At 40.6% G+C, this 16,997-nt stretch overlaps 1 protein-coding gene across 2 annotated transcripts in view; it reads left to right on the top strand.

Moving 5' to 3' along the window:
- Positions 1-15,868, top strand: part of LOC121636449 (metabotropic glutamate receptor 7-like) — a 232,700-nt gene extending 216,832 nt beyond the window's left edge. For both annotated transcript variants that reach the window (XM_041979968.1, XM_041979967.1), the window contains 2 exons: positions 1,127-1,373; positions 13,430-15,868. In XM_041979968.1, coding sequence (XP_041835902.1) covers positions 1,127-1,373; positions 13,430-13,479 — 297 coding nt within the window. In that variant the 3' untranslated portion in view covers positions 13,480-15,868. The remainder of the gene's footprint in view (positions 1-1,126; positions 1,374-13,429) is intronic.
- The last annotated feature ends 1,129 nt before the right edge of the window (positions 15,869-16,997 follow it).

Below are 16,997 nucleotides of genomic sequence, written 5' to 3'. Positions count from 1 at the left end.
GGCACATGACCACAGTTTGGCTGGATAGAATTGTGTTATATCAACATGGCTGAAACTGCTATGATCTATAGGGTCTGGTTTGGGGTTTTGTTAGTCTGGTTGTTTCGATTTCTGTCTTTCATGTTTTATTTTAGTTATTCCCTTTGTGTGTTCTGTTTTGCTTCCTGCTCATCAGCTCATCTGATTTAGTTAGCTAACTCACCACACCTGTTTCTTGTTAGTTGTCTTCAGTGTAATTGTACCTCTTGATTTCAGTTTCTCTTTGCTAGATCGTCGTCATTTCCTGTATTTATCCTTGTACTAGTCCATGTCTTAGTTTCAGTTGTCCAGTTCCTGTGTGGTGTTATTAAACCTGCCTCCTCCTGCCTCGTCAGTCTGTATTTAGGTAGTTCATGAACATTCAGATGCTCCCTGAAATTATCAACAATTTGAAGAATATTTTTCCTTTATGCTTTCTGTGATTACTTCACCTCAGGACATGAGACACCAGACGAGAATCCATCTGATCATTTCTGAATGTCCTCCCTGCTTCTCTCTAAAACCTCACATCTTCCTCCCTCTCCTCCTTCAGCCTCCCCTGACTTCTCTCTATAAATGGCATCCATCAGCCAGTGACAGCAGGGCCATAACACATAAAGACAGTAGGCCTGCACTCTGTGAAAGCCACTCTGGGAATCCCATTACGGCATGGCCGGGCCTCTTTATGTATTCATCTCGGGCCCATGCCGGCACTCTTTTGGGTTCAGAGGGCCACAGCTTCAGATGCAAGGCCAATATACACAGCACATAAAACATTAATGATGTGGCTCGGCCAGCTGCTGCAGTTCTCAGCTGCAGGTGAGGATAAAAAACAATCCTTCACCCGCTCATAAAAAACGTCCAGCCTTTGATTCTTTAACAGATCTCTGAGGTTCTGTTACATTGCTGACGTGACTGAATCACTGCCTCGTAAATACAAGAACACCACCTCATAACTCTCACCTCGTAGAGGTTTTTATGGTTACATTCTGTAAAGTTTTTACTCTTGATGAAGTCCAGCTGTAAGAAGGAGAGAGGAAAGATGCTCCTCAATTTTCTTCCATCATCCAGGTAACATACCTCCTTTATCTTCCTTCTGTCTCCTCAGCTCTACATCCAGACCACCACTCTAACCATCTCCATGAACCTGAGTGCGTCCGTCGCCCTCGGGATGCTCTACATGCCCAAAGTCTACGTCATCATCTTCCATCCGGAGCTCAATGTGCAGAAGAGGAAACGATCCTTCAAGGCCGTTGTCACCGCTGCCACCATGTCATCCCGCCTCTCCCACAAGGCCAGCGATCGGCCCAACGGAGAGGCCAAGACGGAGCTGTGTGAGAACGTGGACCCAAACAGTGAGTATTGACGAGACCAGAGAAAACCATCATGTTCATGTCTTAGAGGTGAAGCCCTTAAAATTCCTGCTGGAAGTTATAAAATGTGTTTGAACACGTATAAAATAAGTGTTTTGATATCAACAGAAATATCATCAAACGTCTTCAGAGAATCTTCTTCAGAGAACAGAGACATAAAAACAATGTGAGAACCAGCTTGGTTCCTCCTCACTAATGTCACCAAGAATCAAAGTTTTCTGACTCTGTTCTGGATGAAGATCCACTGAATCCTGATGAGAATGTTAACTCCATTCATGTTGTTTAAAAGAGCAGAGAGGAAAATTTACTGCCATCTGCAGGCTGCAGAACAACAGCCTCATTTAACGCAGATCAGTGGTTCACCACCCGGGGTCCCCTAAAGAGCACAGGGGATCTATAAAGCTTTTAACATTCAAAGCCATTGTGATTATTGTCCACATATTGTCCCTATTTTAAGGGGAAAAAAAGTAAAGACTATATGTTATTAATTTAACTTTGGCTTTATGCAAGGACAGGACTCAGCCAAACTACAATATGAGAATCTCACTTTTGAAAGCATAAAACCAGTCATGGTTTCAGCATGGGGTCCACGACTTTTCAGTATATGCATGAAGGGGGTCCTCAAGGAAAAAAAGGTTGGGAACCACTGATGTAGATCTCTACTGATGTACTAGTTTACTTCAGAGGAATATTGCATTCACTTAGAGAAAAGAAAAGGGAAAAGAAAGTTGTGTTTTTCCAAATAAATTAGATAAAATAATTAATGAGTTTCATTCAGTCTGACTTTGTTTTGGTCTGCTTTAAACAAACCCTGGTCCACTTCTGCTGATAGTACAATACATTTGGAGTATTGTGAAAGCTCATTTGCACTCTGGTGCGGACCAAAGAAGCTAAATCTGGTCCTCTCCAAAACCAGGTGTTATGGTTCACTAATGAGTGATATCTGGTGCAGTTTGCTTACAGTCTGAAAGCAAAGAGACGATGTTGTAGCATAACATGCTGAGTATCTCTCCTGCTGCTCATACTATACAGATTCTTGTGAAAACCGTAGTAGATCTAAACTCCAGAGCAACAACATAAACCCCAGGACTAAAAGAACTTGCTGTCGCTCTGTTGTTTATTTAACGAGACCTTTTCTTTCCTGGACAATCAATGAACTTGATTTTCTTCTTCCACCTGCTTTTTTTCTTCTTGGTCATTGGTTGTTTTAAGGAATGTCACCTCTAGAGAATGTGGTGGGAAAGGTTTTTACCTTTTTCCCTCCTTCTCCTCACTTGCATACACTAGGTGTGATTCTCTCCGCTGTAACTGTGGGGCGGAGCTAAATGCCTGTATATCTGGGCAGGTGCTTGCCTATCAGTCTGTGTACTCCTCCTGGTGGTTCTGCTGCATATTGACATTTGCTGTGGCTGGATAACCAGGCTGTCTCTTCTTTTTTAATCTTAAGAATTCCTAATTCTTTACCATACTGCCATTTTTCTTTCCCTGCCGGGTTTTGGTGATCTCTGGACATTTACACTTGCTTTAATTTCCTTGTAGCGTGGCGGTCTACTGATCGCTGCAGCTGCTATGGAGTTGCCTGTGGTGAGTGGCTTTACCTTTGCAGGTGGGTTGTTTTGATTACTCTGGCAGCTGATCGGGCTCAGTGCCAGGTGGCTCATATTTTCCTGCAGTGTTCTGTGCCTGTTGCTCCTTCCCCTCCTTCCTGGGGGAAGAACTGCCCACTTTGGTAAGACTGTTGTCCTGTTAAAGCAATGATAAAATAGCCTGAAGTAGTAATGATGATTGTGTGCCTGTAGGGCTGTGAAGGGGGTGTGTCTTGTGGCGCATCACGCCCTGGCCCTGAGGGGCACTCTGCTGCTCTGTCCCTGATAGTCTTGTAAGAGCATTTTGGAGTTTGGACCCCACCCACCAACTGTCCTGGTCTGGTGGCAGATGGACCATTGGCGCCCTTTTTCTTCGTGACTCTGACTGTTCACCCCAATGGTAGTGAAGAGCAGGGGCTGAGCTTGATTATCAGCTGATACAGCCTGGTTTCTTTTCGTTGGAGGATTTTGTGGTGTTTTTTTTTTGTTTTTTCTATAGTTATTTCAGCTGTTAAAAAAACATAGATTTACTTGTAAATCCGTATTTCCTGGTGCATGATTAGAACCCATAACTTTCCCCCAAATTTACTGGAGGGTAACCTGAGGGTAACCCCCCCCTCCCCTCCCCTCCCTTTTCAGTTGGCATTGTCAGCCTGTTAATAGAATATAAAACCTAAAAGCCCTTACACTCCCCACACAAGCAGTTATAACTGCTTGAAGTTCAGTCCACCGGAGTAATGTGAAAGGAAACCAAATCAAAGCTGGTGTGATATTTTGCAGAATTCCCTGCCCAGGTCCCCTGGACTATCTTGGTGTGAATGCATCCTAAGTTCAGTAGAAGGTGTTGTTATCAGTGTAGACTGACCTGTCTTGGGACTTCATCCTCTGGTACTGTAGAAACCCCAGGACCCCCACCATGTCGGGAAAGAAACATAAATTTGGCTAGCAAACATTTCTGCCTTCACAGCTGAGTTAGAACTTTACAGGAAAAGGAGGAAGGCGTGAATAAAGGATGATTCTGCATGGCAAAATGACTCAGAGCTTCTTTTTTTAAAGTAATGGTAAATGTACCTTGTACTTATAGAGCACATTTCCAGTCATCTTCACACTCATTCACCCTTTCTACGGTTACATACTAAGTCTTTTTATTGTTTGTTTTTGTGCTCTAATACATATTCATTCCCCAATAGACACATCGGGGAGCAATATGGGGTTCAGTGTCTTGCTCAAGTGTCTTTGCCCCCATGTCTTTGACATGGAGTCAGGAAGCCTGGATTCGAACCACTGTGAACCACTTTCATGTTCGTCGACAACTGTTCCCAAGTGAATGCAATACACTCCTGTAGATTATCAACATTATACTTTTGTGTGTGTCAGTTAATCCTTCATCCTTCACTCTGGTCCTTTAAACCTCCACAGTTCCTGATCTTCTCTTCATTCCATCGCCTTATTTAATTCAGTCTGATGCTCCTAACAAACTTTTCTATTAATTGCGCTCTCAATAAATTGTTTAAAAAGTTCAAAATCCAGTGAAACTGTCTCGATTCATTGAGGGAGTCTTAGAAAAGAAAATAATAGGAGGTATAGACATAAACTGGAATATATATTAATTGATTTTTCCTTCAGTTAGCTGTTTTGGGAAAATATCTCTTTTAGAGTCTGACCTGTAATCGACTTTCAGAACTGAAACTGATGCCACAAACGAGTTTCTTTTTGTTTAGTTAGAAAGAAAATACTGCAAACTGCAGGTCCATGTTCACAGTTGGACCTCATGACCTTCAGTTACATGGCAGCTTCATTATTTCCCTTCATACTCTGAGACATTCAGAGCTGAAATATTCAGCTGCTCAATCAGGGTCAGACTGATTAATCATTAAAGTCTTTCTGAAAGCAGCTGAGAAGTGTAGTGGAATTTATTTATCAAAGATCACACACTGAGTGAGAATCAAACAAAGTACTTTAATTAAGAGCTGTACAGGCAATGAGAGTCACGTAGTCAGAGAGATCTGCTAAGTGAGTCTGAAGGGGTACATGTGTGCTTGGTTAATATAGGCCAAAGCATGAGCTGATAACATCGAGGTCAGAGGTCATTGTAGTAAATTCCCCAGTACTCTACACAGCCTGGTACAAGGTAGGAAAAGGTTAAGGAGTAAAAGGGGGAAGGAAGAAGCTCACTAAATTCTTATCTAAGTACACAGACATACAAAGTGTAGACTACAGAATATAAGGGTATGTGTATAAAATTTTCCATTACAGAAGCTCTTAATGTTTCCTGGTTTTCTGTAACTATGATCAACATCTGTTTTGACGCAGGAAAAGGAAAAAAATCCAGACTGATCAGTGATGATATTCATGTAGTCAAACCAGCCGTCTCTGGAGTGCACTCATATTCACGCCTACCAGTAACAGGGATGTCACGATCACAGAGTTTCTTGGTACAATTATTATCCTACAAATAATTGTGATTTTACAATTATCACATTTTGTGTTTCCCAACACTATAAATGTGTAAACTCACATGAGCAGTTGTTAACAGAATTAGACTAAGTTATTACTCAGGCCATAGTAAAAATCTGAATTTGACATCTCGGCAAGAGAAGCTTGAGGTTGTAACAGCGGCGAACCGAATCCACCAAAAACCACTTTATTTATTAAATAACTGATCTGCCATCATGGTTCATCGTAGTGTTTAATATCGCAATTAATTGTGAAATCCAGTAATCGTGACATCCTTACTCAGTAACCCTTGAATCAGGTTCTCATTGTGTAACGGAGAAGACAGCAGCAAACCCAAGAGGTCAGACAAATAAAACCCAAACTGAGAGGAAAATGGCTGACTGGCAGTTTAATTATTTGATCCTGACATCTGCAGCTGGACGACTAGAGTATCTCCTTATCCAGGCTGTTAAAACACCACAAATAGAAACAATTTAAGTGTAACACTCAAACATGAAATCTCCTAAGTTTTATGGGATTCATCCAAATTTTAGGGATTTTATTCATTTGTAAAGGAAACCATCAACAAGTTTAACAAGTTTTATCTGATAAGTTGGATCTTTATATGATGAGATTGTAACTGTTTAAGTGAGCATAGTTTGTTTTTCCACCTTCTATATAATCAAACTAACTTTCTGGAATCAGACACAGATCTGTGGTTTAGTTTGTTTTACATCGGTTGTCTTTATAAAGAGGATAAATGACAGAATGAAGCTGAATAAAACTCTCGCAGGTGTTAATTCAGGTGGGATCACATTTAGTGGTGACAGGTTCGACCACAGAAACGACCTTCAGCTAACAGTCACTTAGATCTTGGTGTGTTGATGAGCATCATTCGTAGCTCAGAATCTGAAACCTTGTTCATGTTTTGGCTCTTTGACAGCTGAACAGACAAAACACATGCTCATGCACAGAAAATCAACTTTTACATCCAGAAAACCTGCAGTCAAAAGAATAAATGGTGAAACTAAGAGATGGTGATCACCTGTTCCTCAAAGTTTAAACCTCCACTCAGATGCAGGAAATTACTTGAACAAATGCTAAAATTTAATATTTAAAATATCTCATTCATCAGTCAAAATATATGATAAAGTCGGCTAGAAATTATTATTAATTATTAATTATTTTGTTTATTTTTTCTATCTCAGGTTTTAGGAGTTGTCTAAATCTTTAATTATAATAGTTATGTATTAAAATATTTAACTTGTATTTTTAAGTTCTATTTAAGTTATTCTTAATCTATTTTGTAAATCAGGCATTCTGATACTTTTTAAGATAAAAAAAATGCATTACAAAAGATACAACGGAAAAATAATCTGGATTAAACCTCATCAGGCTTAAAAATGCAACACTTCTCCATTTCCAGCTCAGACTGAGGTCATCCATAAGACTCAGTGCTGGGATATGCTTGCTGTGTATGGAAATGTCAGTTCTGTACCGGCTGTGTATAAACTTGCTGCAGCACAACGAAGCCGGAGGTCACTGCTAGGGGCAGTAAACGTCACTTGGACAGAAATAGAAATGGGCCAAAGAGGCATTTTTTGCAACTCTTTGTATTAGTGCCCAAAATGCTGCTAATATTTTGCCAACTGTTAAGGCACGAGTGTTTGTTACTGAGCAACTGGTAGGAAGAATCATAAAGATGCTGGTAGTTGCAAACATGGTCCGAAAGGCGCTCTTCAAAACCATTTTGTTTACTTCTGACCTCATGTTTATGCTCTTGTTTGCAACTTGTGACCTTGCTTAAATACGAGCAGCCTACGTGCCCGTGAACTCTAGGAACACGTGGCAGCCATCACACGTACGCAGGCACAACGTTAACTACAAGCATATCCCAGCCCTTATTCTAACGGAAAGCAGGAAAAACAATAAAAAAAAGAATAAACAAACAGCAAACTGTTTTTTATGTTTAGTTAAGAAAAGGAAAACAAGAAAAATGAACCACTGATAACATTTCACAGCAGATCTCAGTATCAGCAGGTTGATCATATAAAATCTCAGCCATGAAGATTTCTGATCAGTCACTGATCTTCATGTTATCAATAACAAAATTTAACTCCCAGTGCAGGTAAAACACAATCCACCTGCTCAGCTGTCAACAAGCCCACAAATATATTCTGGTTCTGTTAGATTCTATAAACCACAAACACAACTCATTTTAACATGGAACACATGTGGTGCACATGCATCCAACATTCATGTTATTTCTGTTTCTACCTCCATGATGTCTGTTTTACTTCCATCTTCATGACGTTCCTACAGAATTACCTCTTTCTTCCCACAGCTGGAACAAAAACTCTAGTATGTTAAACGTGTTGTAGTTTTCTATTTATATTTAAAACAGGTTGCTATTGAAATGAGACCTTGTTTTTTAATGAGATTTGCCTGTATAAATAAAGGTGAAAAGAATAAAATAAAAAAATGAAAATCAAGAAGCAGCCTCGGGTTGAATGCTTGTAGGAATAAAAAGGGTTCAAATTGAAATAACATGGCTGTGTGATCACATTACCTTGTAGCAATAGGAATCCCTTCAGGCTCCCGGGAACAACTCACCAAATCATGTTTTTCTCCCCCTGACAGGCTAATTTCATAATTTAGCAGAGGTAAGAGCAAATTAATCTTCTTCTTCTGCTTTGCTGTCCTGACCTTGATCCATTTTCTACCAGAGGAGGAGGGGGAGAGGGGAGAGGCAGAAATGAGGGGAAGATGGGAGGAAGGCAAGTGTGGATGGAATGTTAAATATCAGTCCTCTGCACTTCATTGCCACCTTCTAACTGACTCATAACTTTTACATGAGGAGAGCCTCGTATGACAGCTGGAGTGGCAGATTTACACTCGTCCTCCGGTGTTGAGGGTGCGTTTTCACTGCACGTCCAACCCCCACCTGCTCAGATTTTACAGCACGCTCCTGCAGTCTGAGAAACTGGAAAATCCCTTGATCTTATCAGACTGAGGTCTTCAGGGTCCTTTTCTGTGTGCTGACAATATGTTGGGACTAAATTAAAGCTTGTGGGGAGCTAAAATCTGGTTTTATTAATCTAAATTGGGGTTTGCATTCAAGAAACTTACAATAATACATTTTAGCTTCATCCACCAGGATGCTCTAGTAATCTTTCTGATGAAGACGACATAGGCTGGACTCATACAAAGAATCAACCATGAGTCACTACGGAGCCGTAACAACATGGAGAGTTTGTAACGACAGTGGTGGAGAACTCCCTAAAGGGTTTTTTCCATGAGTATAAATATTTTTTTCTATAGCAAAACGCCTCCAGAAAACGTCCTAGATGGGAGAACAAACTGGATGAATCGCCATGGTGGATGTTAGAATGTCCAGATCTGATGATGATGGAAGGATCTGAAATTTGTTTACTTTTATTGTTTTGTTGAGTAAAAATCTTTTTCAGTGAGAATTTTTTAAATAAAGGTTTTTGTTGGAAAATCTGAATTTCATTTTTAATTACTTACCTTATATAAATTTAAGGGGAACAAAAGAAACATTTGTTTTTATAATCACCCCCCAAAAGAATGGCAAAAAATCCTGGAGGGAGTGATTCACAGCCCAAACAAATGAATAAATGAATAAACTGTCCTCATTCAGGGCTGCTTGGGATGATAACCAGCTGATTGACTGGCTGGTCATCTCTGACTCTGGCACTGTCAGTTCAGACTGAACGCATCCAGCAGCAGATCTTAACCTGATTTTTAATGCAGCAGATAAATAAACTGGTGGTGTTGCTGGTTTATTGTCTGAGTCGAGGTGTTTTCTTCGTCCTCTCCCAGACAGCGATGACAGCTTGGTTGGAACAGAGGCTACTGTAGCTGGATGTGACTCTGTGACATTAAATAATGAAGGTGCTGCCAGCAAAGCTCTGTGGTGCCGCCCACAGCGCAGCGATAATGAAGGCTCATCAATCAGTCCTGTTAGTTATGGTGCAGCGGGTGTTGGGAGGGAGGGGTGGTGTGGGACTGCAGCCAGTGTTTCTGTCCAGCAGAGGAGGAAACAGTCATGGAGCTGCAGCTCCATTAGGACTTCCTGAAGAGCAGCAGAGCCATCTGTTGGTCCACATTCCTCCTCATTTGGTCTCCAGTTTACCAATTTTCTCCCTCGCTCGATTATTAAAAACCAAACGTCACCTCCTCCTCACCTGCCACCCTCCTATCTTGCCTCCATCACTTCAGATGGCTTCATCGTCTCTCCCCGTCACTTCCTGCCCTCCTTTCATCTCCATCCTCTCCGCTGCAACAGCTGATTCTCCAACAGCGAGACTTCACCTTCAGCTGCTCCTCAAAGGCCAAACTTCTCTGAATTCTCTTTTTCTAAGACCTCTCAGCCATTTTCTTAAACCTCATTCCTTATACAGCAAAGACTGGGGTCTATCTCTTAAAGCTGGTATCACCCCTGCTGCTCTCCTAAAGAAGCCTTACAAGCCTCACCCTCCTCAGAGCTGCCTGGGGAGTCTGCACAAGAAAAGTAGAGTACTTTCAATTTCTTTCTTTGGAAATTTGCTTTTCAAACATTCCCATTCCTGTGACTGACTGAATTTTATTCTGGGGCTTGAATGTGGAAATTCAACTGCGAGCGGTAAATGAAGCACTTGCTGCTGGGGGTCGACTCGAACTTGTGTGAGAATATCTGAGTGGTCGTATCGAATTCAAGAACCTTTCTGTCATTGCATAATCCTAATGAGGAAATTTAAAAATGGCTGCCAATGAGGAGGTTTGGTTTGTCATATTTTCTATCTCCAGGCCTTGAGAGATAAGACACAGAGAGTCCAACTTTAACTCATCACGAAGTAATAAAAACATCTAGTTCTGATCAGATGTTCAGTTCAGAACCTCAGATAATCATCATGATGGCTCACACTGTGTCAATCGTTACTGAACAGAAGCTTAAAGTCAGAATCAGTATGTTAACACAATACCAAGGAGGAAATGATCTTAGAGAAGCAACTTTTGCTGAACATCAAGTGGCTGGGTCATGGAGGGAAACAGACTTTCCCCCCGATTCTGACTTCTAGTGTCTGTTTAGTAAATAATGACCCATTGTGAACTGACCTGAGGTTGGAGGAGCTATTTCTTGAGGACTGGATGGTTTTATTTGACACAACCTAAAAACTGAGAGTGCACTTTGTTTTTAATGAGTGTAAACAGCAGTTTTTTTATGCATGAGGAAGACAAACAGGAAGTTTCTCCTACAGGTTCTTCCATTTGTCCCTGTTTGCCCAAACATCCCATTTTAACAGAATGCATCCAGATCCAAACCTGCTGCTTCTCCTTACCCGAGAGAGAGAGAGACAACGAGGTGTGAGTTGGTGTGTGAGGTGTTACTGGACATGTTGTTTATAACACAGCGTTGATTGGACAGTCAGCTTCAGTGTCACCTTCAGACCTGATATGCAAAAACAGACATTTTCTCTTTTATCTTCTGTTCATGATTGATGATGGGCTTTTGGCTCAGAGCCATTTATCACTGGATGAAGCAGTCACCTGGGTAATGGGAAGGGGGGAGCACACCTGTTCTCTGTCCTCACTTTGTATCTAAGGGGTCTGTTGTCATGTTGACACAACCACCAGCATGGGCCTCTGTTGTTTGCTGGGTGTATGGCTGATGTATGGTTTCTATTCTAAGTTAAATTAACATTTAAAAACCAACAAATCTAATAAAGCAGCTGTTTGACAAACATACCGATCAACGAAGGGACAAAACAGATCATTTATGATCAGGTATTACAGCTCAGAAGAATTTCTAAGAACAGACCTAGTCCAATTCAATCCAGTTCATTTTAGTCCAATTATAGTCAAATTAAAACAAAACCATTAAATGAGCCACATTAGTCCAATATATGTAACTGTGTTCATACAAAGAAAGTCATAAAAATAATTATCTTGCTATGGAAAGTATTGCATTGTATCAAATCTCCTCTTCCTCTACCCTGAGCAGGACTGGATCTTGGGCCAGAACCCATTCGGGTTCATAGGGACCTTTGAGTCATGATGTTTATCTTTATTTTCAACACTTTAGATGAATATCTTTACAGAAACTGATAAGCCTCTTATTTGTCTGAGAACCCCTGAAAAACCAAACTTTCTCATCTCCTGAACATCACAGACCTTGGATGATGAATTCATGAGTTTTGTTTGACATTTTTATCTAATTTTATTTTCTCTCAAAAATTTTGAAAGCGAATGAAGAAGATCCAGTCAGCTGTTGTGTTACTACGGAAGCGTGGAGCTGTCACCCACATAAGAAAAAAAAAAAACTGGGACCTTTACACATTATAACGTGATAAGTTTATTGTAAAAACGTGAAACAGATCACGTTATGAACCACATTTCTTGTTGTATGGGGAAACTGTGTATGCTATGTCCAGAGAAATGCCTAATTTACCAAATAGGATTAAGTTTTACTTCACTGGAGAGATTTGATGAAGCTTGGAGGAAACTGTGATATTGTCGACATTGCACCCTTTAAGCAGACAGGACCACGTCTTTGTGTCGGCAACTTATTTCTCCCAGTCCCAGCGGTGCATACAGCCTTTATAATTTTCATTTTTATTTTCAGGATACAACATGTTATTAACTAAAAGCAGCGCACACACTCTGTTGCAACTCAGACACATGCACGCACCGTCTCAATGCGCGCAGGCAGGTGACGCACCGTGTTGCTCATAACTGTCTTGTGTACAATAATAAACCAGGTCTGCACCAGCCTCTTAACGACCCATTATTTGAGTCAGGTGTGCTGCAGTATGGACATACTGAAAACCTGCAGGACACTGGCTCAAGAGGTCCCAAGTTGGGGATGCCTGCTCTGTGGCAATTCAGACACACACGCACCGTCTCAATGCGCGCAGGCAGGTGACGTACCGTGTTTCTCATAACTGTCCCACATTTCTGTACAACAATAAACCAGAGTAGAACAATTAATCATTGACAAAAAGAACTGAAATGTTTCTGCTTGATGAGTATATTTTCCATAAAATGTATTTTGCTCCAATATAGGTTGCAACAACACCTGCATACAGTACAGGCTATGTTCTTATAATAAACGCTATAATGTGATAAGGTCCCGTTTTTTGTTTTTTTTTGGGGGGGTGACAGTTCCACGCTTCCATATGTTACATCACAATGTGTTAAGGAAACAAAAGTCATGGAGTCTGATTGGTCCACATGTTGTAAAAGTTTGAGATGAGGCCTGGATCAGGACTTCAAACAATGTACATAAACCTGCTCTCTTGAAAGCATCTTTATCTACGTACTACAGCACAAGTTCTCAATAAGAAGACATCTAGAAAAACTCAGAACTTGATGAAAGTTTGTATTTGTCTGGTGTTCAGATCACAGCAGCTGCTGTTTTGTAGATGTTATTTAAAGATGTGGAGACCTCGCATTTTATATGTTGTATATGTGCAGGACTTAAGAACTACAGGATACATAAGGCTGAAATAACTCAGGTGGCAAAAAAACAACATAAAAATGGATTATTTAAATTTAAATGAGTTTTTTTTTTTCCTCAGGAGAGCAACATGTTGAACCTTCAAGTTTGAAGGCTGATTGGCTGAGAGGAAACTCACTGACCACCACATCGTCCTCTAAACATTCAGTCTCTGCTGGTTGTTGTGGGAATAAGACGTCTCCCTCATAAAAGACCTCTACATTTTTTTTTTTCATACAAACTCTTATTTTATAACTCAGTTCTTCTGTTTCTGATCTCTGAACACTCAGACAAGAATCGTAGCAAAAGAGATTTCACTGAATGATGAAGCTGAGCTGTCAATCAAACTGCTCTGTTGTTCAGCTGAGCCTTCATAACTCAGACCTCGTCTGTTAAAACTTCGGGATAAAATTTAGCTCTGCATTAACTCATACCTCACCTCATCATCATTCACCTTCATCTTTAACAAACCATCAGGAATGATGCTGATCTTTGTTTCTCCTCCTCTTCCTCTGCAGGTCCAGCAGCAAAGACGGAGTACGTGAGCTACAATGACCTCGTGATCTAACTGCATTCCTCCATCAGAACGGGACGTCGCAGAGATCTGAACGGATCATTGACACGGGAGGAAGAGGAGGTTTCTGTTTTTCCTGTTTTTGTTTTTGGTCTCGTGTTTCACTGCCCACCAGAGACGTTCAGGTTCTGCAGCTTTGGTGGGACTCTCCTCTGAACAGAAACTCATTCAAAGAGAAACCTGCTGGAGAGTTCAACGATAACACCAGTTTGTTTTGTTGGTAATGGCAGCGAGGACCAATGCATCAATGCACACTCAGCGGTCCGACCACGAGCCCGTGCGCTCGCCTCCTCTCGTCTCTTCATGTACTTCCACACTGCAAGTTTTCAGCCTTCTTGTCGACCGCTGTGTAGTTCTTCATGGCTTCTATGTCGGCCTGCTTCAGTTCTGTCACAGCGATGAGTCCACATTGGATTGGTTCTGCTTCCTGATGTGCATCATTAATTCTGTTGGTGTTTTATTGAAGCCATACTCTTTGCTTTTGAGGGCTGGACTCAGATCCTATCTTTGAAATGTATAGTGATTATTAATGAGAATGAAAATCTGGGCTTCTTAAAACCCCTGAAAACAATTTCTTAAACAGGTTCTGGACTGAAACCCCATTTTAGTCAGATGTTCAGAGTTTCAGGCAGTTTCTTAGATTACGATCATCCAGGTCACAGGAATCGTGAGAGCTCTATCAAAGGCAAAAAAGGACAGTTCTGTGGATTTCAGGCAGTTACTGATGATGCATGTTTCATTTACAGTGTAATGTTGTAGCAAACAGAACCATAACCGGATCTGTGTGAAGCTGCAGTCACAGAACCCGTTTGGGTTTATTAGCGTCGGGTCTCAGAGGTAATGACATCCGTGGTAAGTGTGCGTCACACTGAAGATAGAAATATCCACGTTCTGCATGTGTTTTCTCAGAGACTCAACGCCTCTCTTACAAAAGAACTTGGATGACTGGAAGTTTTCAGGGGCTTTAAGTCTCCGAGATCAGTGACCGGGGGTCTGCACCATGAAGCAGGAGCAGAAAAGCACAACTTTCTGTGTTATAGAGGTGGTTCACTTTTAACTAACTTCTAACCATGTCAGGGGATGCCCCCAGCAACCAATCAGCTCCTTTGGAAAAAATAAAACAAAAAACTTATTTGCAACATTGTAAAACAATCAAAGCAAATCTGAAATGATTTTCTGAAAAGCTGCAAAACAAATTGTGTAAGAAATCATTTTTAAACAGTGAATCCAACTTGTTTCCATGAATATGTCTCATTTCCACAAATCTGGTTTGTTTCCACCACTTCAACTCATTGCTATTAATCCAGTTTATTTCAGCAAATCCAACTCGTTTTGAACAATTCAAATTATTACCAGGATTCCACCTCACTCCTTAATCCGACTGATTCCCATCAAACCACCTCGTTTCCATCAATCTGATTATTTTCCATCAATCAAATTTATTTCCATGAAGCCATGCCATTTCCAAGAATCTGAGTAGTTTCCCTCAATATGACTCATTTCTATCAATGAAACTCATTATCAATCCAATAAAACTCGTTGATATGAATCAAATTCATTTCAATGAATCTGACTCATTTAATCAATCTAACTTGTTAAAATGAATCCCCCTCATTTCTTTTCTTCATTCCCCTGAATCCATCTTGTTTCCATCAATCCGACTTGTCTCCATCAATCTGACTAGTTTTCATGAATCTGACTTATTTTCGTGAATCCGACTAGTTTCCATCAATCCAACTCGTTTCCATTAATCCCACTAGTTTCCATCAGTCTGATGCTTTTCCATCAATCCAACAAGTTTCCTTCAATCCAATTCAATGGAATGAATACAAACCATTTCCTTAAGCTGACTTTGTTTCATAAATCCATCTTGTTCCGATCAACCCAAGTCATTGAACAAATCTGACATGTTTTAATCAATTCAACTCATTACCTCGTTTTCACCAATCCAGTTTGTTTCTGCAAATCTGACTCATTTCCTCAATTTGACTTGGTTCCATGAATCTGACTTATTTCCATCAGTCCATCGCATTTTCATCAATCTGACTCGTTTCCACTGAGTGACTCATTTCCTCTAATCTGACTTATTTCCATGAATCTGATTCTTTTCCAATAATCTCACTAGTTACCAGAAATTGAATCATTTCTCTGAATCCAACATGCTTCTATGAATCTGACTTGTTTCCATGAATTGGCCTGAAGTGAATAAACTGGACTGTGTAGAGTCACCAGAATGGGGCAGTATAGGCTTTACTACTGCTGGTTGGAATTCAGTAGAAGAAGAAGCTATTCTAACAGGAAACAAACAAATGTGGTGGACATACACAAAGAAAAATGAAGAGAGCTCTTCTTTGGAAATTCCTATGGGAATTTTTGGGATGTTCTATAGTATCCAAGGGGTATGGTGTCCCTAATCCTTAGGGGATCAGGATGTGGCTTGATGACAATTCAGGCTGAGAATATATATATATTTTAAGGTCATCTATATGTCTTTATCATGGCTGCCTCGCATCCTTTGCTTTTGTTTGAAGCATTTTTTGCTTACATTATCACAAATTGATGCTACGCATTCACATTCTGCAATATGAGTAACCAGTGGAGGCAATGTAAGGACCAGTTTGACCAGATGTAAGGTCACCAGGTCGACAGCAGTAAAAATGACAGAAAGACTAGAAGTCTGACATTTCAGACATCTTTGCAAAGTCACTGCAAATCAAACAGATTCAACAATCCTTTCCAGTCTGAGTTCTCTAATGTGCAATGTAGTGCACAGGCAAAGTCACGCTCACAATTAAGCTGGTTGGCTAAGAGAACGTGAGATGTAAAAGTAAGAATGTTCTCAGTCTTACTCCTTCATCTTTTCCCCTTTAAAACAGAGGAGAAGGGCCCCGTAGACCTCTATGATCTGGTTGTGTTGAACCTGCTTCACAGTTCAGACCCCCGTTTGTCTCCAAACTTGTGATGTTAACTGGGAACAACATTCCGAAGTGATTTGTGGAAATTTATGGATCGGTGAGCTTCTCATCGAGATTTCTTTTCTGTTTGTACTTTTCTTGTGTTTGAGTCTGAAAACGATGACTTTAGTCACAAAGCCAAAAAAAAAAAAAAAAAAAAAAAAAGGAAAAAATAATTTTAAAAAGGGGGCGGAGTCATGCTTTTAGAGGCCTGTTTGAAATGTCTGTGGTCACATGATGAAAGCTTTCTCATCCAATCACGTGTTCCTCCTCCACACTCACACGTTGACTTCTCCAGTGTTTTGTTGGTGTATGATGATGATGATGACGATGCAGTGTTCCAGGCATCACTGTATTCATGGAGATTTCACGGACTGCTGCTGTCGAGGTCGTCAATGCATGCCTGATATGTTCGATGTTGAAACCGAATCAGAAAAAAAGAAAAACGAGATTCTCGCTGCGCCGTCAAGTCCACGTCTGCTCTGAACTGTTTCTTTTGCTTTCTGTTCCTCTAACTGTTGATTCCTCTGACTGAATCTGGCTTCACTGATTTCCATT

This window comes from Melanotaenia boesemani, chromosome 3, assembly GCF_017639745.1.
Source record: "Melanotaenia boesemani isolate fMelBoe1 chromosome 3, fMelBoe1.pri, whole genome shotgun sequence".
Taxonomy (NCBI): Eukaryota; Metazoa; Chordata; class Actinopteri; order Atheriniformes; family Melanotaeniidae; genus Melanotaenia; species Melanotaenia boesemani.
This window is presented reverse-complemented; position numbering and strand designations above follow the sequence as displayed.